Source organism: Geotrypetes seraphini, chromosome 6 (assembly GCF_902459505.1).
Source record: "Geotrypetes seraphini chromosome 6, aGeoSer1.1, whole genome shotgun sequence".
Lineage (NCBI taxonomy): Eukaryota > Metazoa > Chordata > Amphibia > Gymnophiona > Dermophiidae > Geotrypetes > Geotrypetes seraphini.
The window spans coordinates 86,173,526-86,196,750 of NC_047089.1; the positions used below are offsets into that span (position 1 = coordinate 86,173,526).

At 43.5% G+C, this 23,225-nt stretch overlaps 1 protein-coding gene across 5 annotated transcripts in view; it reads right to left on the reverse strand.

Annotated features, from left to right (window-relative positions):
- The window catches only part of SLAIN1 (SLAIN motif family member 1), a 143,934-nt gene that overhangs the window by 41,002 nt on the left and 79,707 nt on the right, over positions 1-23,225 (reverse strand). For all 5 annotated transcript variants that reach the window (XM_033947554.1, XM_033947553.1, XM_033947556.1 and 2 more), the window contains 2 exons: positions 17,381-17,530; positions 15,238-15,585 (listed from right to left, as the gene is read on the reverse strand). In XM_033947554.1, coding sequence (XP_033803445.1) covers positions 15,238-15,585; positions 17,381-17,530 — 498 coding nt within the window. The remainder of the gene's footprint in view (positions 1-15,237; positions 15,586-17,380; positions 17,531-23,225) is intronic.

Here is a 23,225-nt window from a genome sequence, read left to right on the forward strand (position 1 = left end):
GCGAACAGATCGACATCTGGAGTCCCCCAACGAGCAAACACCTGACGCAGTCAAGGAATGGATGGACCATTCGTGAGGCTGCAGAAGACGACTCAACTTGTCCGCCAGACAATTGTGTTGGCCCTGAATGTATACCGCTCGAAGGAATATGTTGCGGCGAATGGCCCAATCCCAGAGTCGCATCACCTCTTGGCACAGGGACAGGGATCCCGTGCCCCCCTGTTTGTTCATATAATACATGGCGACCTGGTTGTCCATGCGGATCAGCACCACTCGGTCACGAAGCAGGTGATAAAAAGATTTCAGGGCGAGGAAAATTGCTCGAAATTCCAGCAGATTGATGTGATAAAGGCGGTCAGCACTGGACCAAAGGCCCTGAGTGCGAAGACCATCCAGATGAGCCCCCCAAGCATAGGCTGAAGAGTCCGTCGTGAGGACCTTTTGCGGAGGAGGGGCATGAAACAGAAAACCTCTGGAAAGATTGGAAGAGAGCATCCACCAACGGAGAGACTTCTTCAACAAAGGAGTCACGACAATGCGTCGAGAGAGAGAATCCCGATCCTAGCTCCATTGGGACGCAAGAGTCCACTGAGGAATGCGGAGGTATAGTCTGGCAAAAGGAGTCACGTGAACCGTAGAGGCCATGTGATCGAGGAGGACCATCAGGAGCTGAGCCGGAGCTGAGGACAAATGGGCCACCCTCTGACATAAACAAACAAGGGCCTCCTGCCGAGGCCGAGGAAAGAAGGACCGCTCCGATGAACTCTACACTGGGACAGACAGAGGTGAGACTTGGGGAAGTTCACCTCAAAGCCGAGACCCTGAAGGAGCAAGATGGTTTGATTCGTCGTTCGCAGAACTTCTTGGTGAGAGGACGCTTTGATCAACCAGTCATTGAGGTAGGGCAACACCTACAGGCCGTGGAGACGTAGGGCTGCAGCTACCACAACCAGGCATTTCGTGAAAACCCTCAGAGAGGCCACCAGGCCGAAGGGAAGAACACAATACTGGAGATGGAGATCCCCCACCTGGAATCTCAGAAACCGACGGGAGGTCGGGTGTATCGGAATATGCGTGTACGCCTCTTTGAGGTCCAGCGAGTACAGCAGTCCCCCTCATCCTAGAGGGGGGTATAGCGTAGAGAGGGTGAGCATTCTGAACAGTTCCCTGACCAGAAACTTGTTCAGAGCATAGAGGTCCAGTATCAGACACAGATCCCCCGTCTTCTTGGGTACCAGAAAGTACTGGGAGTAGAATCCCGTATTCCACTGGTACGGAGGAACCTCCTCGACCGCCCGGAGGTGAAAAAGGGCCCGAGCTTCTCGTAGAAGGAGGGGCAGCTCAGACCGGCCTGAAGGAAACTCTCTTGGAGGAATGTCCAGGGGTACGTGACTGAAGTGAAGGGAGTACCCCTCCCAGATAACGGAAAGCACCCAACTGTCGATGGTAAGACTTTCTCACTGGGTGTAGTAATGATGGAGACGCCTATGGGAGCCCCGGGGAAGACGGGGCAAAGGAAAATTCCTCCACCAGCTTCGAAGAAGACCTCGGGAGGCAGACCAGTTCTCCGAGGGGGAATGCACCATAGAGTCCAGTTCGAGGACAAGGGTGTGCCTGGAAGGTTTTGCAGACGGAGACCTGCCTCGAAGGGGCAGGGAAGACCGCAGCCATTTAGGAGGGGCAAACCTCGGCAAAGTAGTGGGTGAAAAACAAGTCACAGGTCCCGAATCCAGGGACGAATAATCACTCGAGGGAATTTGTGAGTCTTGCGCATTCGGCCCCAAGACACAAGCGAAGTACGCTCAGGCTGGTCAGATGGGGGCTGGGTCGAGACCGAGGTCAGAGGCATCGAGGCCAGGACCAGTTGACTCACTACCGAGGAAAGCTGTGAGGTAAGGATAGCCTTAAGCATGTCCTCGAACATAGGCTCCGAGACCAAAGGAGGTTGGATCTTAGGTGTAGCAGTGCACTCCTTCGGGGGCAACCTCGAGGAAGAGTATTCCCTATGTGAGGAGGCACGCTTTGAATGATGTCTCGAAGAAGCCGATGAAGCAGCACTCACTTTAGACTCCGAGGGAGGCTTCTTTGCCGGTACACATGAGGCCGGGGTAGCAGGAGGAGCCAAGGCCGGGGACTTCGAGGCCGAGAACTTAGAGGCCTGTCCCGTAGTTTCCATGGGACCAAACAGTTGAAGAATCTTGGCCACTCTCCAAAGAGCCCACGGTTGCAAAGTCGCACAACCCGGACACAACTCATCGCGTTGCTCTGCACCCAGGCACTCCACACACCAACGATGGGGATCGGTGATGGAGATAACCCGGTTGCACTTAGTGCAGTTTTTGAACCCGGAACGAGGCCGGGACATAAGCAAAAAGACGGCCGCAGCCCTACGAGGCCAAGCGGCCAGAGCTAGACCGGAGACCCGGTCAAAAAGACACTAAAGAAAAAACAAAGATGCGAGCACAGTGGCTCAAACGAAAACAACAAAGAAAGCCGTGGTGCAAGAGGGACGAGATCGCGTGCAGCAAGGGAGCAGTGCTTCTGGCTCCGCAGAAAACACTGAACTGAGGACATGCATGCCCTAGGTCGGGTGGGAGGGGCACGCGCGCATGCGCGGGCCAATCACAAGCTTGAAGGTCTTCAAGCAAGTCTTCTTGCGAAAATGTCTGCTAGGTGGCTCCGTCGGTGACGTCACCCACATGTAGAGAATATGCTGCCTGCTTGTCCTGGGATAAAATTTTTCTTTTTTTATTGGCCAGATATTTTGCGTGTGTAATATACTCAAAATATCAGTGCCATAAAAAAATTTTAAAATTTTTTTTTAAAAAACAACAAAAAACAGGTAGTCGGGTTTTGCAATGGTAAAACACGATACAAAATAGCTAAGCAATTGTTAGTGAATCAATTGCTTGGCTATTTTGCATGGGGATTTACTCATTTGTATGGGTGGATCAGATCAGATGGGAGATTAATTGGACAGCAGTTTAGTGAATCGGGTCAGGGAACAGGAACAATCGCAAAACCAGTAAAACTGGTTTTGCGACCATCCTTACAGGATCGGTAAGTTTAGTGAATCTAGGCCTTAAGGACCAAAGCCAGACCCGACTGGAATGCCACCACCCTGCAAAAAGGACAACGGCATGACCCCTTCAAAAATTTTCCAATGTTTAGATGGCCCGCCATCGAGAAATCTAGTCAGCCCCTGTAACAAATGAAACACTGCTACCTCCATTTTGACTGAATTTAGAATGATCATGCTCTCAAAGCCCTGCTGTGAAGTAGCCAGAATCAAGGCAGTCGTCACTCAAATAGGCGATCGAATCCTTTCTCCTACAGCAGGACTCAGAAATGTTATCAGAAATTAAGGAAGCTAACAAACTGGGCAAAAAAGAGAAATTATTGGACAGAAATCACTAGCTATACAAAAATCAATGTCCAGTCTACAGAGCAAACCCACCAACTGTGAGACCATGCAAAAACATATGTGGGGGAGACAAAAGCCTCAGTGTAGAAAAAGCATAATCCCGTTAAACTAAAGGATCATCTTGCATTCTTTCATTGACATTAAAAAACAAACAAAAACAAAAAACTCCACACCAATCAAATACTTCACAGTTATTTGAGAATTAAGGGTTTTCCACAGACTCTTTAGTAGGCTTTTTAGCCGACAAAGTAATCACTCCTTTTCCAGTCTGAGGAAAGTTTCTCCCTAACATGGTTCTGAGGCTTTTCCTCCTATTTTCAAAACTAAAATTTCACATGTCTTAACACTCTTATGACACAAAGCTGTTAAATCAATAGAGAATTGTGAAAAATTGCAAGAGGACCTTTTAACACTGAGTGGCTGGGCATTAAAATGACATTTAACGTGAGCAAGTGCAAAGTGATGCATGTAGGAAACAAGAACCCAAACTATAGCTACATGAGCTAAGGTCCCACATTAGGAGTCACCGCCCAGGAAAAAGGATCTATGTGGTATTGTTGATGATACATTGAAATCCTCTGCTCAGTGTGCAGCAGTGGTTAAGAAAATAAATAGAATTTTAGGAATTATCTGAAAAGGAATAGGAAAATGAAAATAAGATTGTTATAATGCTTTAGGGCTCCTTTTACTAAGCTGCAATAGCGTTTAGCGCGCGCTGAACTGCTGCACACGCTAAACCCGCGCTACGTGGCTAGAACTAACGCCAGCTCAATTATGTTGTTAGCAACTAGCGCGTAGGAATTCAGCGTGTGCTAAAACCGCTATCACAGCTTAGTAAAAGGAGCCCTTGGTATCGCTCCATGGTGATACCACACCTCGAATATGTATGCAATTCTGGTCACCGCTTCTCAAAAAAGCTATACAGTGGAATTATAAAAAAAGGTACAGAGAAGGGAGACAAAATGATAAAGGGGATGGGTCAACTTCCCTTTTAGGAAGAGATAAAGTGGATAGGGCTCTTCAGTTGGAGACATAACTTAGGGGAGATATGACAGAGGCTTATAAAATACTGAGTGGAACAGAACAGGTAGACATGAATCACTTGTTTACTCTTTCCAAAAATACTAGGACTAGGAGGCATGCAGTAGAAAATGTACAACAAATCACAGAAAATTTCTTCACTCAACATGCAATTAATCTTTGGAATTTGTTGTCAGCAGGGTTTAAAAAAGGTTTGCAGGGTTTAAAAAAGGTTTGCATAATTTCCTTTAAAAAGTCCATAAGCCATTATTAAAATGAACTCGGAGAAAATCCACTGCTTATTTCTAGGATAAACAGCCTCTAACCCGTCATTGTAGTTCCTTTCTTTCCCATCTCCTGTAAACCTCTACCTTTCATTGTAGTTCCTTTCTATCCCATCTCCTGTAAACCGTGCCGAGCTCTACGAATGTGGAGATGATGTGGTATACAAACCTAAGGTTTAGTTTAGTTTAGTTTTACTCTTTTGAGATCTCGCCAGGTACTTATGACATGGGTGGCCACAGTTGAAAACAGGATACTGGGTTTGATGGACCTTCGGTCTGTCCCAGTTTGGAAACTCTTATGCTCTTATATCTTCCTGATGTGCTAGAAACATAGGATGAAGACACTTTCCCCTGCTCAGTCAAGGCAAAGTCCTTAGAACAACCCTGAAAACCACTAGCCAAAGACCAGTTTCACCTAGGGACTCAAGCCTTGAAATGAATTTCTAGGGGATGGGGGAGGAATTCTTTTCTACTAACCTAAACATCAGCAGAAGACAAAGACCAACACCAATTAAAAAAGGACTACACCAATCTTTAATCCCTGAAAAGCTGCAGAAATTGCAGCTTTAATGAAACTGTAGACATTTACGCCTTCTCAGGAGCAGGTGCAAATGTTTATGTACATATATGTATGTATGTATGCATGTGTGTGCATAAATCATGACTCTACCCATGCTGCACTCAAACTCCAACCCAGAATATGTCTATACCTGAGTCATGAAAAAGTATACATGTTCTTAGTAACACATATAAAGTACTTTCATAAGTGAAGTAACTTTATAAGGACATCTTACGCACATATACCATTAGTCTAAGAACATAAGAATAGCCATACTAGGCCAGACCAATCTCGCCAAGCATCCTGTTTCCAACCATGGCCAATCTAGGTCACAACACCTATCAGAAACCAAAATAGTAGCAACATTCCATACTACCAATCGCAGTGGCTTCTCCCCACCCCCCCCCCCCGTCTATCTAAATAGCAGACTATGGACTTTTCAAAACCTGTTTTTAAACCCAGATATGCTAACTCTGGCAATGAGTTCCAAAGCTTAACTATTCACTGAGTGATGGATGCCTAAGTCAAATCAATGAAATTTTTTAGAAAAAGGTTCAAAGAATTTATTTTTATTTATTTATTTATAAAATGCATATTACAACAGCTGAAAACACATGTGTGGTGCATACACACAAATGCTAGAGGTCTTATAAACACACCTGCCCTCAATCTATCAGATCAGGAACATGTAGTACTATATGCATATGTAGGTAACAAATTTTATAGATGCACAGAGAGTATTATCAGAAAGGCATACTGTCACGGGAAAGGAAGATTTGTTTCCCATCTCAAAAATCAAGTTAGTCAGGGCTTATGCATGATTTTGAGCAGATGTAAACATCAGTGGGAGAAAAGGCCAAGGATTATGTATATTGGCATTATAAAATACAGTTTCCACTTGGAACAATGGCCGACCAGGTCTCCTTTTCATATGTATAAATCTCTCATTTTATACAGTGCATGTATTTTAAAGTTCTCTCCTTTATATTATTGCCAGCTGTGTACATTTTGCCAGTTAAATTCATTGTCTCACTGAACAGGCTGTTGATATAACCATATACTTATAAAAAAAGATAACCGTTTTGGTACTCACCTGTTTAAGAAAAACATAAGTGACTTGTCATGACAGACTTTAGCCTAACCTATTTGTTGAAAAAATAAATAAAGAATTCCTTGTGCCCACTGCACAGAAGTCCTGCAACAATTTCTAGGACTTAAGAGCAGGGCCGGATTAACGGATAGGCCCAGTAGGCACATGCCTAGGGCCCAAAACTGTCAGGGAGGCCCACTGAAGGAGGGCACACTGACTCAGCTTTCCAATTTTTGGGGGCAACGGCAATGAACCCTTTCCCCCCCCAGCATCGACGGCAACACAGGGCCCCCCCTCTGACATCGGCACTCCCCAAGGTCCCTCCCCCAGCGCAACAGGCAGATTACTAGGTACCCGATCTCTGCCACCACAATTTCCTCTCTCTACAAGGGTGTCCAACCGCCCGCTTGAGAGCAATGCGGCATTTTCCTCTGCTGCCCGGGTGTTTAGCTTCTTGCCAGCTCCCTCCTCTGCCTTGCTGCAGTGTTCGCTCAAAGCTGCGGGCAGCGGCTCCTACATACCAACTGCGGTTGACCCGGAAGCGTTCCCTCTGACGTCGCGGGGCATGATGGGGCGGGGCGGGTGGTTTGGGGCAGGGGGCCCAGTGGACTTGTGCACCTAGGGGCCCTCGACGAATTAATCCTGCCCAAGAATACAGCAGAAACTACTAGAAGGTTGCACAAATCCACCTGCACTCCTATGGGTCAATGCAGCCAACTTGGAGTAATACATTAAATTTTCAAACGAACACACATCATCATCTACACTGTCTTATTCATTATCAAAGATGACAGTTTAAGCTTTCTGGATCTTCCAGGAGATGTCTGCTAGCCACCATGCCTTGGAGCATCAGTCCAGCTGCTGTGATGAAGCAGTGAGGGCACTGTGCCAGAAGGCAGCACAGAGAGCAGCAGCGGCAAGAAAACAACAGCTGCAGGCAGCTTTCTCCACAGTGTGTGTGATTTGAATAAAAATCTTACAGTGGGAGAGCTCTACACAGTTTTTTTGTCCTTCCACATGCATCTGTTAATACTGCTGCTACCAACACCACTGGGTGAAGTGACAGGAAGATATAATCAAGAGTTTGGAACATGTATTTTGATTAGACAGATTATAAATAAAACGTACAATACACAAATGGAGAGCTAAGTTAGAAAAACTAGAGAAAGAGCCAGAGACAAGGGATGAAGGACCAATGGAGATGAAAGAAGGGGAGAGAAAGAGAGAGTAGAAATGGATAGAAAAGGTAAAGAAGCAAAATATATGTGACAGAAAAAGAACATAAGAATTGCTGCTGGTGGGTCAGACTAGTGGTCCATCGTGCCCAGCAGTCCGCTCACGTGGCAACCCTCTGGTCTAAGACCAGTACCCTAACTGAGACTAGCCCTACCTGCGTACGTTCTGGTTCAGCAGGAACTTGTCTAACTTTGTCTTGAATCCCTGGAGGGTGTTTTCCCCAATAACAGCCTCCGGAAGAGCGTTCCAGTTTTCTACCACTCTCTGGGTGAAGAAGAACTTCCTTACGTTTGTACAGAATCTATCCCCTTTCAACTTTAGAGAGTGCCCTCTCGTTCTCCCTACCTTGGAGAGGGTGAACAACCTGCTCTTATCTACTAAGTCTATTCCCTTCAGTACCTTGAATGTTTTGATCATGTCCCCTCTCAATCTCCTCTGTTTGAGGGAGAAGATGCCCAGTTTCTCTAATCTGGAGACGGGAGTGATTCCTGGGGATTGGAGATCGGATGTGGTCCCTATTAATAAAAGTGGTCACAGGCAGGGAACTGCAGGCCAGTGAGCCTCACTTCAGTTGTTGGAAAAATAATGGAAGTGCTGCTGAAAGAAAGGATAGTGTACTTCCTTGAATCTAATGGTTACAGGATCCGAGGCAACATGGCTTTACAAAAGGTAAATCGTGCCAAACGAACCTGATTTAATTTTTTGATTGGGTGAACAGAGAGCTGGATCGAGGACTATGCTAGATGTAATTTACTTAGATTTCAGCAAAGCCTTTGATACAGTTCCTCATAGGAGGTTGTTGAACAAACTTGAAGGGCTGAAGTTAGGACCCAAAGTGGTGAATTGGGTTAGAAACTGGCTGTCTGACAGACGCCAGAGGGTGGTGTTTAATGGAAGTTGCTCGGAGGAAGGAAAGGTGAGTAGTGGAGTCCTTCAGGGTTCGGTGCTGGGGCCAATCCTGTTCAATATGTTTGTGAGTGACATTGCTGAAGGGTTAGAAGGAAAAGTGTGACTTTTTGCAGATAATACCAAGATTTGTAACAGAGTAAACACCGAAGAGGGAGTGGAAAATATGAAAAAGGATATGCAAAAGTTAGAGGAATGGTCTAATGCCTGGCATCTAAAATTCAATGCAAAGAAATGCAGAATAATGCATTTGAGGATTAATAATCGGAAGGAACCGTATATGCTGGGAGGAGAGAAGTTGATGTGCACGGACAGGGAGAGGGACCTTGGGGTGATAGTGTCCGAAGATCTAAAGGTGAAAAAACAGTGTGACAAGGCAGTGGCTGCTGCCAGAAGGATGCTGGGCTGTATAAAGAGAGGCGTAGCTAGTAGAAGGAAGTAGGTGTTGATGCCCCTGTACAGGTCATTGGTAAGGCCCCACTTGGAGTATTGTGTTCAGTTTTGGAGAGTTTTGGAGTATCTGGCGAAGGACGTAAGAAGACTTGAGGTGGTCCAAAGGAGGGCGACGAAAATGATAGGAGGCTTGCGCCAGAAGACGTATGAGGAGAGACTGGAAGCCCTGAATATGTATACCTTAGAGGAAAGGAGAGACAGGGGAGATATGATTCAGACGTTCAAATACTTGAAGGGTATTAACATAGAACAAAATCTTTTCCAGAGAAAGGAAAATGGTAAAACCAGATGACATAATTTGAGGTTGAAGGGTGGTAGATACAAAGGCAATGTTAGGAAATTCTATTTTACGGAGAGAGTGGTGGATGCCTGGAATGCGCTCCCGAAAGAGGTGGTGGAGAGTAAAACTGTGACTGAGTTCAAAGAAGCGTGGGATGAACACAGAGTATCTAGAATCAGAAAATAATATTAAAAATTGAACTAAGGCCAGTACTGGGCAGACTTGCAGTCTGTGTCTGTATATGGCCATTTGGTGGAGGATGTGTTGGGGAGGGCTTCAATGGCTGGGAGAGTATAGATGGGCTGGAGTAGGTTTTAACGGAGATTTCGGCAGTTGGAACCCAAGCACAGTACCGGGCAGAGCTTTTGGATTCTTGCCCAGAAATAGCTAAGAAGAAAAAAAAATTTAAATTGAATAAGGTTGGGCAGACTGGATGGACCATTCGGGTCTTTATCTGCCGTCATCTACTACGTTACTATGAATCTTTCACTGTACGGCAGCTCCTCGAACCCCTTAACCATCTTAGTTGCTCTTCTCTGGACCCTTTCGAGTAGTACTGTGTCCTTCTTCATGTACGGGGACCAGTGCTATACACAGTACTCCAGGTGAGGGCGCACCATGGCCCGGTACAGCGGCATGATAACCTTCTCTGATCTGTTCGTGATCCCTTTCTTTATCATTCCTAGCATTCTGTTCGCCCTTTTCGCCTCCACCACACATTGCGTGGACGGCTTCATTGACTTGTCAATCAGAACTCCCAAGTCCCTTTCCTGGGAGGTCTCTCCAAGTACTGCCCCGGACATCCTGTATTCATGCATGAGATTTTTGCTACCGACATGCATCACTTTACACTTATCCACGTTGAACCTCATCTGCCATGTCGATATCAATTCCTCAAGCCTGATTATGTCACTTTGCAGATCTTCGCAATCCCCCTGCGTCTTCACTACTCTGAATAGCTTTGTATCGTCCGCAAATTAATCACCTTGCTCGTCGTACCTATGTCCAGATCATTTATAAAGATGTTGAAAAGCACGGGTCCAAGCACCAAGCCCTGTGGCACCCCACTGGTGATGCTCTTCCAGTCTGAGGATTGTCCATTTACCCCCACTCTCAGATGCAGAGGAAAGAAAGGGATGCTAAGGAAATAAAAAAAAAACCACTCTCAAGTGTAGAGGAAAAAAAGGGCTGCTAAGGAAATAAAAAAAAAATTTTAAATCCCAAATGCATGGATCCTCCCCCTTTTACAAAACCATAATGCAGTTTTTAGCGCCAGCTGTCCTGGTAACAGCTCTGACACTCGAATTCCTATGAGCATCAAAGCTGCTACCATCGAGAATGAGGGACAATGATAGGGAAAAAAAGCTTAGAAAAGGAAAAGAAAAGTATTTAGTCAAGCATGGTGAAGAAATAATCCTGACTGTACAGGTAGTAGATATTTAAAAATGTGATATGCTATAGTTATGCTACCATTTACATTCTTTAATTCTTAAGAAACAAGTTGCACTCTTCTGTTCTTGCCAGTGTAAATTAAATTCAATTCATCAAATGCTACTGTCAGCCTTTTTTCCTAGGGTGGAGTAGGATGAGGTATGAACAACCTCCCATCCCTGGTCTCCTTCCAAACCAAATGCAAACTTGGACAATCTGCAAACGTAAGCTGAAATATAAATAAAAAAAAAAAACAACAACACAGAACTATAGTACCAAATGTTTAAAGTACAATGCAGTATATCCCGAGAAAGAAAACAACATTAGTTTTGCAATTGTATTTTATCCTGAGGCACTTTCAGTGCTTCTCCTCTTCAATCGGCTGAGCTCAGCAATTAAGGTTTGTTTGATATGTTGCACCAAATTCCAATTATGACCAAAAAAAAACCCACCCCCAAAACTTTTTCTCATAAAAATATTTAGATTGTAAGTGTGTGTTTATACACAGTACAAGCTGGTACTGACTACAGCAGTGGTCTCAAACTCAAACCCTTTGCAGGGCCACATTTTGGATCTGTAGGTACTTGGAGGGCCGCAAAAAAACAGTTAATGTCTTATTAGAGAAATGACAATTTTGCATGAGGTAAAACTCTTTATAGTTTATAAATCTTTCCTTTTGGCTAAGTCTTAATAATAATAATAATATAATTTATAGCTAAAGAGACATATGATCAAGAAACTGTTTTATTTTACTTTTGTGATTATGATAAACATACCGAGGGCCTCAAAATAGTACCTGGCGGGCCGCATGTGGCCCCCGGGCCGCAAGTTTGAGACCACTGGACTACAGGCACCTTTATCCCTCCTCTCCCCCCACGCCCACAAAATTGCCCATAAAGTCACTGTTCAGGCAGTAGAATCACAGAAGTGGTGCAAGAGAGAAGGCAAGTGCAGGAGCTGTCATTCAGAGCAGGCCAAACTATTGTCTCTTCCTCCATTGGTCAGGCTAGGTAACATAGTAAATGGCTCCACACAGCTGTTCTTTAGGAGCTTAGAGTAGGCTGCCAGCACACATGGATGGAAATTTATTGAAATATTTGAAAAGTATTTATTATTGAAAAAATATTTATTACTGAATACTTGGAGGAGGGTTTTCTATGCTGATAAGGCAACTCTAAAATAGCCTGAATGCTTATAAAGTTAGCAGCAGGCACGCGTTCTCTTTCCTATATCAAATTGTAGTTCTTCCCCGTTTTCCCTACGAAATGTACGGCTGTCTGTCCCTATATTGTGTGTCTCCCTCATTTAAAAATTATCTATTGTTCATCGCTTTGTAAAGTTTGAAAAAAAGCGTATTTATCAAATATGAAATAAAGTTGAAACTTGCAAGGACTTACGCCATTTGAAACCTGATATGAATCCTGGCGTGCATCTTTTGTGAAATGTCCCTGACTCGCCCATGCCCCTCCCATGGCCACACCCTCTTTTAGAGTTGCATGCAATCCAATTTAGGCACCCATTGTTACAGAATAGCGTGTAGCCAGATCGGTACCCAAATCATTATGGCCAATTAAGTGCTCGTTAGCTCAAATCATCCAACTATTGAAGCACTTTTAACTAATCTTTTAGGGACATCGATCTGGACTCTGCACCCAATTTGAGGCAATCTTATAAAAATCAAGCATTAGCCTCCAGATTCTATAACAGGAAGCTTGACTAGCATAAAAACAGAGGTGCCTATGATAACAGAGGTGTCATAAGACAACAGAGGTGCCTAAGTTCCTTTAGCCAACCCCAACACCACACAAACACCAAAATGAATTTATACTTGTTCTGAAAAAGGTGTAAATTTGCAAACACATGTGCATTTTATAAATATGAATATAAAAGACAGATGAAGCTCATAGGAACTTTTTTGGCCAGTGAAATACATTGCTCAATTTACACAGAAAAACAATTACATGGCAACTTTAACTAACAAACTCCGAAATTTAAGGCCAGGCTAAAATAAAAAGTTGATTCTAATACTCAAATGCATCCTTTAAAATGTGGTACATAGACAAATAGATTGGGTCAACATAAAAAATAAAAAGATCAGAGAGCTGAAAGAAAGCAAAATTCACAAGTGGTTCCAGACTTTGCACACCACTGTAAAAGCTAAACAGTCTATTAGAACAGCTTAAATTTAGCTTTCAAAGCACAACCCTGCAATAGTGGAGATGACACAGGTACAGCTGCAGCCTCACTGCAAATTGAAACCGGAGTGAAACTAAGCAGAAGCACTCACCTTTGGGCATGCTACAGCTGTCATATAGTTGTAGAAGCAATAGCAAACCCATACAATGCACATGACAGGAAGTTTAGAAAGCACAGCGAGTGGAAAACTTGACTGTAATCTTCAATAGTTCTGACCACATTAACAGCCCTTCTGCATCTGCAGTTTCTATATACTGTACATGCTTGGTTTCCTTTACCTAAAACACACAGTTTTTGTAGCCCTAGAGCAGCGAGATTTCCAACCCTGTCCTGGGGGGAACCCCAGCCAGTTAGGTTTTCAGGATCTCCACAATGAATATTCACAAGATCAATTTACATGCATTTGCATACCAATGAAGCAGTGTCTCTCATGCATATTCATTGTGGAGATCCTGAAAACCTGACTGGCTGGAGTCCTCCGAAGACCGGCTTGGAAATCATTGCTCCAGAGCAGTGTCCCGCAAACTTTCTGATGCCGCAGCACACTACACTCAGTGCCGCGGCTGGAGGGCGTCTGGAAATGCATGGCCGTCAATGCGATGACGTCAACTGCGTACAGCCTGCTATTACTACGTCGGTGAGGGGGGTGCTAGAGGAGAGGCTCCAGCTGACTGCCTACAGGATGTGCCTCTCGCCACGAGAGGCACGTCCTGTAAGCAGTCAACTGGCGCCTCTCCTCCTCACCGGCATCTCGTAGCACACCCGAAATCTCATTGTGGCACACAGTTTGCAATACACTGCACTAGAGTGTTGCTGCACAGGAATGTTATGGCTTTGGGACCAATTCCTTCATTCTGTGCTCATAGTAAAAGCATTTATACAGAATAAGGCTCCTAGGGCTCAATTTAATAAGCATTTTCCCCCCTGACTAAAAAAAAGTCCTTTAATGTCTAGGGTGCCCAAGATGAGGGGGGGGGGAAGCCCAACTACAGCCAAATCTCCACTTCATAAATATCTTCTCTTATATCTGTATATGAAAATTTCCCCTGGGATATTATTTTGTACTTTTGATGGATTTTGACCTTCAATTAAGTTGCCCTTTTATTAAAGTGTGTTGAGTTTTTGTACTTATCACACTTTAACTCCAAAATGTAATGAGCCGCAGGTCCAAAGTCTGTCCCCCCAATATTCGGCGCTATTTTACTGACCAGCTCTTGGCCAGTTAAATACCATTCCATTAATACTTAGTGGAAATAACTGGCTAACAACTTAGCCACTTGGCTATGAATATTCAAGCACTAGCTGGTGAAGTTAAAGCCAAATCTGGCCGCATAAATAGAAGGCTTATGTTTGGCCACTATCAACTTAAGTCAATATTCAGTGCTGACCAGTTAAGTTAATAATACCCCCCCCCACACACGCACACACACACACACACTTTTTAAACAAACAAACAAATAAATAAATATATAAATAAATAAAATATTAAATTTTGGTCACTAGAAATGGCCTGGCACTGACAATCCAGGCTCACAGTCGACCATGGGACTTAGTCCGGCTGCCTCCTATGCTCTGAACAACAGCAATTATTTCTTGGGGATGTAGTAAGTGAACTCACAACTAAGGGGTTAATGCTAAATAGCGCATTATAAGTTATGTACAAAAATGAAATATAATGGTAGTTGAAGAAAACAGCAGACACATGCATAAGTGAACTTAGGCGCTATTCTATAACGGGACACTTAAGTGTTCTCATGAATTACTGCAAAGGAAGCATTCCTATAAGACAGACATGGACGGATCACATGCGTACCCCTATTTAGCACACACTTTATAGAATACACACAACTACATGTGCAACTGCCATATTTACAGCAGACATAGGTGTGCTATAAGTGCCCCACCTAAAATTAAGCATGTTACCATGTATTCATGCTAGTATAACACAAATTTGGCACACAAATGTGCCGTTAAAGAATACTAGCCGAACGTCCAAATTTTAGGTATTTAAGGTTTAGCAGCCTTTATTGAAATGACACAGCCTGGGGTAAGTACAGTGTACTAGCTATAATATGCAGTTCACACTCATTCTCTGCCCGTAACCCACCCAGTTCCCGTCCTCTAACAAAGCATGTAGTCAACATGCAAATCAGCACTCGCTATCATGCCAATCTGATAACAAGTTATACACCCACACTTTAACTGCTTAACATAGTCCCAAAATCAACACAAACTATATACCTTTAAAAAAAAAAATTAAGAATCTTATCAGACACACTGAAAGTTAGAACATGCATTCAAAAACAAAGGAGACAAAGTCAAATATGCCTAAATCCAGCCCACCAGAAAGACAAATACCTCCGGGACCTCCATTGGTTTTGGTTGGCTGCTGCTTGGGCGACTGAGACTGAGGATTGTAACTGCACTGCTGAAAGCTACTGAAAGGCAAATACTGGGAAGTCGGGCTTCTTCTGCAATCCCTAATGCTGCTAAACGTCTGGGAATGGGGAATTCCTCTTTGGAGGGGTGTGCAGCGGGTGAGTCGAGGCTGAGGCGGTGGAAGGTGATCAAACTCTTCGTCCTCATCTTCCAGGCTGTAGCGGTCATACTCCTGATCACTGTATGTCCCTTTCTTCCCAGAATGTAAAGATATACTGGAGCTACCCCTCGATATCGAAGAAGTAGATGCATAATCCTGCCTCAGACCTGCATGATTAGAGAAAATGTATACCGTTAAGTACTATTATTTTTAGGTGTCAAAACTGATTGGCTATTTGGCCTTCTTTCTACACATCAATAAGGAAACCCTCCTTTCTTATTCCAACTCTGCTGTCCTCTCTCACCTCACAGACCCTTATCTTTTGCCAGCCACCAGCACTTTTTCCAACTCATGTGATGTCATGCAATTCCCCCAGCTCCAGTGTTCGCCATCTTTGCTGGACCACTGAAGAGGGCAATGACTGCTAATCCATCATACTTCGCTACCTTCAGTTTTACAAGGGTATGCAGGTGGGGAGAGAAACAGAGTAGAGGTAGGTCTCGATAATCGGATCAGATTCACTCTTTCAAACATGTCTGCTCTGTTGCAGGTTTTGAATATTTTCTACAAAGGGGCAAAATTCTACTGATGGGCTTTCAGCAATATCACAAGTTTGGTCAAATTCTTTTATGAACAAAGAGCAGTACCTTTGGCATATCCCCACTACTGCTCTTCCCTGGGAGTGAACTCGTGCTACAACTACTTTTGTTAACTCCCTCTCAACAAATTTCTAACTCACTCACTTTAGGGCCTAAAAGGTATTCACTACAGTAAGAACTATTATCGAGCATAGCAACACCCAACAGCATCTTTCTTCTGCTAAATCTCTAATTTGTGTTTCTTAAGTCCTTCAGGTATTCTGGGCAGAAGAGAGTTCAGTCAACATTTAACACTCAACAGTAATTGCTCTTAATTAAAGTATACTTATTGCATAACATAGCTATTACATTTAGAGCAATTACTGCTGAAACAAATTAACTTACTTTTGCTAGCCTAGCTTTCATACTAGGATATTGGCTGAACATGCAACCCGAGTACAGTGGTACCTTGGTTTACGAGCATAGGCCTGCGAGTTCACGCTCTCTCTGAGATTCTCGGAGATCTCCGAGAATCTCGGAGAGAGCGTGAACTCGCAGGCCTTGAGCATGCGAAGATGCTCAAGGCCCAGGAAAGAAGAGGAGGCAGATCTTCGGGCACCGGCATCAACGCACAGGACATGCTGGTGCCGGTGGCCAGATGCAAGTAAGAAGCCTGTTCGGGTGGGTCTGGAGGATTTCAGATCGCGGTGGGAGGTGCCGGATCGTGGGGGGGAGGGTGCCAGATCGCAGGGGTGAGGGTGCCGGATTGCAGGGGGCGCCGTTCGCAAATCGAGGCACGCTCGGTTTCCGAGGTGCCGATTTTGCGAATGTTTTGCTCGTCTTGCAAAACACTCACAAACCGGTGCACTCGTAAACTGAGGTACCACTGTATTTTTAAACAGACTTGCACGTCGTAGAAAAGGCAACACACTTAAGGGAAATTCTATAACAGGGTAACTCCAGTTAGATAATACGCAATAGCGGCATATTCTGTAATGACACCCAGATGTCACTTAAGATACTAGCGTAAACCAGTACCCATCATTACTGGCACACCTGGTGTAACCGAGGTCACGTAAATGCAGGCAAAAATGTAACTTATAGAATACTGCAAGTTACACATATAGGTGAGAGCCCCCACCTTTCATCCGTGCATGTATACCCCCTACCCCTCCTGTTACGTGTACACTACAGCACTTAGGTAGTCCATTACAGAATAGCACTTATGCGTGCAAATACAGTACTACTGTTCTGTGCATTTACGCATGCAAGGGGCACATGCTGTAACAATGAGCACCTAGTTAATCGAATTGCCCTTAAAATGTTGCAAGACAAAAAGCTACCACTACCAACACACTGAACAGTCAGGACAACAGCAGCATACTCTCTTCCTGTAGACGAGCCATAATTTGAACATCTGTGAGGTCCTGTAGCTTATAACCCATGGAGATAGAGTCATCATCAAGTTCTGATGTGCTGAGTTCACTGTCTACTGACGATTGCGGGCTCAGTGGAGATGTTCTGAATGTATATCCTATGAACAGGAGAACAAAAAATATGAACAAACAAATAAAAAAAATAACCTTTTCACTTAAGGGTGTGGACATGCAATTTAATTTTAACAAAAACAACACAGTCACGCAAGGTTGATTTCTTAAAATTACAGGAGTTACCAGATATATACAAAGAAAAGTCAATTCAATGTGAACACAATTGTTTCATTAGAACATGAAGCATGGATTTTTGTGTTCCACCACACAGAGCATCAATTGAAAGCACAATTCTCTCTCCATGATGTAGGCTGGATTGATTGTAATTCCTATGAATTTTTCTTTATTATGTTTTCTGTTACTATCTATGCATAGTTACTGCTTTCCTGGTACTCAGCCTAACCATAAGGCTGCAGGCTTAATACAATTAAGGAAGAGCTATAAGAAAACACTATTTTTCTTTTTTTGTGCCAGTGAAATATTGTGTTTCTGCGAAAATGAAGACACTGTCATATTAATTTTGGGCCCAAAAAACTCACTAGGGCTTATTTTTGAGGGGATGTCTTATTTTTCCATAAACAACCACTTACATTCTCTCATTGATTCTTTGAGTCTTTTATATTCTTTTTGCAGTGATTTTTCCTGATTCTCTCATTGTTTCTTTGAGTCTTGTACATTTTATTCTAGTTGTTATTTAGATATCCTCTATACTTCCCTCTACTTATTCAATCATTATGTCTTGTTACCTGGGTCTAGCTCTGGTGCAGAAGCAGCCATCTCCCTTCTCCTCCATTCAAGCCAGCTTAGCTGTAAAACGGGAACACGTGAAGCAGCCGAGAATGTGTTGCAGCATTATGGCGTCTCTTTGGGACACGTCGGAATATTTTTCAGACATGCACAAATAAAATACTGCTCAATTTAAACAAGTACAGTGATACCTTGGAATCCGAACTTAATCCATTCCAGAACCCCGTTCGAGTTCCAAGACAATTTTTCCCATTGAAAATAATAGGAACTGGATTAATCCATTCCTGGGTCCTACAAACTCTAATTTTAACAGGAAATACACTGGATTTTAAGGTAAAATATTAACAAATACAGTGGTACCTTGGATTACGAGCATAATCCATTCCAGGAGCATGCTCGTAATCCAAAATGCTCGTTTATCAAAGCGAGTTTCCCCATAGGAAATAATGGAAACTCGCTTTGATGCGTTCACCCCTCCCCCCCCCCCGAGAACCGGCATTACTCCCCTCGAAGGCCCCCCCTGAGATCCAGCACCCCCCCTGCCTCGAACCGGCACCCCCCCACCATGATCTGACCCCCCCGCCACGATTGGGCACCCCCCCGCCACGATCCGACACCCCCCGACACGATTGGGCACCCCCCCGACACGATCCGACATCCCCCCCGACACAATTGGGCACCCCCCCCGCCGCTTCTTACCCTCATCTGGGCACTCTTGAAGATCGGCCTACTCGTCTGCTGGGCCTTGAGCATCTGAGCATGCTCAAGGCCTGCTCAGATGCTCAAGGCCCAGCAGACGAGTAGGCCGATCTTCAAGAGCCCAGATGAGGGTAAGAAGCGGCGGGGGGTTGCCCAATTGTGTCGGGGGGGATGTCGGATCGTGTCGGGGGGGTGCCCAATTGTGGTGGGGGGGTCGGATCGTGGCGGGGGGTGCCCAATCGTTTCGGGGGGGGGTCGGATCATGGCGGGGGGTGCCTGTTCAAGGCAGGGGGGGTGCCGGATTGCGGGGGGGGTGCTCGTAAATAGAGCCATGCTCGGTTTCCGAGGCACCGATTTTGCAAATGTTTTGCTCATCTTGCAAAACACTCGCAAACCGGTGCACTCGTAAACCGAGGTACCACTGTATTTCAAAGCAGCATTCAGATTCTGGGGCACAAACACACATACAATGTGCAGGGTGTTCGGATTCCAAAGCAGAGTTCGGATTCCCAAGACAAAATTTACTACAAAAAAAAGTTCGGATTCCAAGTCGTTCGAGTTCTGGGGCGTTTGGATTCCGAGATACCACTGTATACCGTAAATAAAGCATTCTTGCTCCACAGGAACTGACTAGAAATCTAGATACAACAGTTTTCCAGAGTGCTCTGGGTGTTGAGAGGAGGAGGAAGATGGAAAGAAGAAGAATCATGGAAAATTCTGGTATGGAAAATCCTTGTAAGTCCTGATATAGAACAGGTGAAGTAGGATAAAAAGAAACCCGGACGAGCCCCCAGGATTCCTTATTTTTTTTAATTTTATTTGGTTTCTTTTTATCCTACTTCACCTGTTCTATACCAGGACTTACAAGGATTTTCCATACCAGAATTTTCCATGATTCTTCTTCTTTCCATCTTCCTCCTCCTCTCAGTGTAAAACCTGGAATGACCTACCAGAAGAAATCAGGAATGAAACAAACTACACCACATTCAGAAAAAATCTGAAAATCCACCTCTTTGACAATTAACTGTTTCAGCTTCTGTATAGCACCCCCTACTTTTAGGTCCCTCCTCTTGCTTCTCCATGCTCCCGTCCCTTACTACTTCTCCACTTCCTGTTTGATCTGTCGCCTTGAGCTTGTATAGGTTTGTGCGACTCACAAATGGAAAATTATATTAGAAAGACATTTCCAGTTCAGACACATGGGTTAGTCCAGGGGTAGGCAATTCCGGTCCTCGAGAGCCAGAGCCAGGTCAGGTTTTCAGGATATCCACAATAAATATGCATGAGATAGATTTGTATCTCAAGGAGGCAGTGCATGCAAATCTATTTCATACACATTCATTGTGGATATCCTGAAAACCTAACCTGGCTCCGGCTATTGAGGACCGGAATTGCCTACCCCTGGGTTAGTCCAATAAAATGATATTTTCTTATTTTCCATTTTTGTTTTATTTCTATTTGTTAATTTGTAAAGTGGTGATTGCTATTTGTCAGGTTTTTCAAATTTGCGTCTGCTATCTTTATATTTTGTAGAGTATTAGGGAACATGTGTTACCATTTCTATGGTGCTGCACTGTATGCAGAGTTTGGCTTCTTGGCAGTTTAACTTTTGTCTACATATTTCTTTCTTTAGTTTGTGATTACTTATTCCACACTGGGCAAGGGTATATCTGTGTTCTGTGAGTATGAAAATGATATGGTTTTCTGTTAGCACTGACTGTGCAGGATCGATCTGTATTAATCTGGCTTGTTTAGTTTTACAATAAAAATTGATTCAACTTTAAACTTAAAAAGCTGTGTCATTGAAATTGAATTAAAAAAAAAAAATCGATTCAATAGGCCAAACTGAATCAGTTGGTATAGGTGGGCTTAAGAAAGGTTTGGACTAATTCCTGAAGGAAAAGTTCATAGTGTGCTATTAAGACAAATGCAGGGGAAGTCGGTGCTTGCCCTGGATTGGCAGCATGAAATGTTGCTACAATATGGGTTTCTGCCAGGTGCTTTGGCCTAGATTGGTCACTGTGGGAACAGGATATTTGGCTAGATGGACCACTGGTCTGACCCAGTATGACTGTTCTTATGTACAAATATATAGTTTCTACCAGGTCCTGTAAAACAGCAGACAAGCTCAGTGATTTAATGTGAAGGATAGTAGCAAAACTAATTTTGAAATAAAGTTAAAAGAAATGCAGCAAACCCAACATGCCTCACATATAGAATAGCAGGGTACAGCTTGACTAATTCCTCCTGCCACTATATCATTAAGCTTTAAGGATGTACATACAAGAAAGAACAATTCAAATGATAAAAATCCTCATGGAAACAACTTCTAAATCTGGTGTTTACAACAAAAAAAATGCATTACCATCAAAAAGCAACATGGCTCATTTCAGGAAAAAAAAAATCAATTACTATTCATGAAAAGTGTAGTAAATTGTTCTACAAATTAAGAGGATTTGGATTTTCAAAAATGAATGCTATACAGCAAGACCCTGAATGTTGCAGCTCAGCAGATCCAACAAATATATCCTGATCAAAAGCAGATCAAACTTCAAAGTTCGCTTAGCACCTTTCAAAGCTACTCCTTTAGCACCATGGGAAAGACCCTGGTTAGTATTTTAACCTGTAATTTGGCTCCAGAGACCCACAAGGCATTGCCAAGTGTATAGTCAATAGAAATGGGCTGTGATTACCAAATGAAATTGAGCAGAAAAAGAACACATTTGGGGGGGGGGGGAGTTGTTTGCTGATAATAGTGCACACTATATACAAAAGGTCACACTATTTAAAAAGAATGTGCCCTATTTGTACTCAGAGACAGATTCTTTAAATGGTGCTGAACGTTCAGAGTTAATTGCTATTCTATAAAGGATACTTCAGCATGAGAACTTACTAAGAACAGAATTGAGCAATGAATTTCGTTGCTCAGCTTTCGGCATGAGGACTTACGCCAGCTGAAACCTGGAATAAAATTCCGGTGTGCAAATTTGGCATGGATCGTCGCTATTCTATAACACTTCATATCTTTTATGAACTCCCCTGATATACCCATGCCACACCTCTTTTGTGTTGCACACAATCTAATTTAGGTGCCCACTGTTACAGAATAGTACATAGCACCAATTATGATTTGGGCACTGATCTGGCTAAGTGCTCAGCTCCAATGATTAAATAATTGGAGCCCATTAACTAATCACTTTGGGCACTGATCTGAGATCCACACCCAAATTTGGGTGACCTTTATAGATTCCAGGGAACATAAGAACATAAGAACATAAGAAGCGCCATCTCCGGATCAGACCTTCGGTCCATCAAGTCCGGCGATCCGCACACGCGGAGGCCCTGCCAGGTATACACCTGGTTTATTTTATAGCCAACCATACTTTATATGCCTCTCTCAAGGAGATATGCATCTAGTTTGCTTTTGAAGCCTAGGACTGTCGATTCTGCAATAATCTCCCCTGGGAGAGTATTCCAGATGCCAACCACTCTCTGTGTGAAGCAGAACTTTCTGACATTAGTCAGAACAGCGCATACTCTCTCTGTAAATAGCATACCCTCTTTCAAACTGTGCACTTCTCTATAAATCATTTTTTTAATGTACAGCTTCTTGAAAAAGGTAGCGATGCATCGCTAAAATATATGCTAACTACTGTTAATGATGAGCTATCCTGCCATCCATTAGGCATTCTGTTATTTTATCGTCCCCCGATTCCTTGGAATAAATCTTCTGAACTAGTATTCGAGACCATAACAAGTGCTTTCCTAAAATTCCAGAGACTATTAATCATTGGTGACATTAAAATATATGCTAGCTACTGTTAACTATGAGCTCTCCTGCTATCCATTAGGTGTTCTGTTATTTTATCATCCTCCGATTCCTTGGAATAAATCTTTTGAACTAGTATTCGAGACCATAACAAGTGCTTTCCTAAAATTCCAGAGACTATTAATCATTGGTGACATTAATCTTCATTTAGATGATAACGCTAATAAGGATCTTATCGAACTCAGCCGTTTTCTCACCTCTCTGGGTTTTCCTCTCTTAAGTCCGCTCCAACTCATGAAAAAGGGCACTCTCTCGATATCATTAGCTTTCTTGATCTTGCCAATCATAAATCTTTAGTTGAGGATGTTCATTGGGAACAAGTTCCATAGTCTGATCACTTTCTGGGTGCCTCATGTCTTCCTGTTTTTATGTCCCATCTTGGGGCTCAATCTTGTACCCCAAAACTTATTACCTTCCAGAAGAAAATCACAAGTGAACAATTTTGGACCCAAGTTCTCAAACAG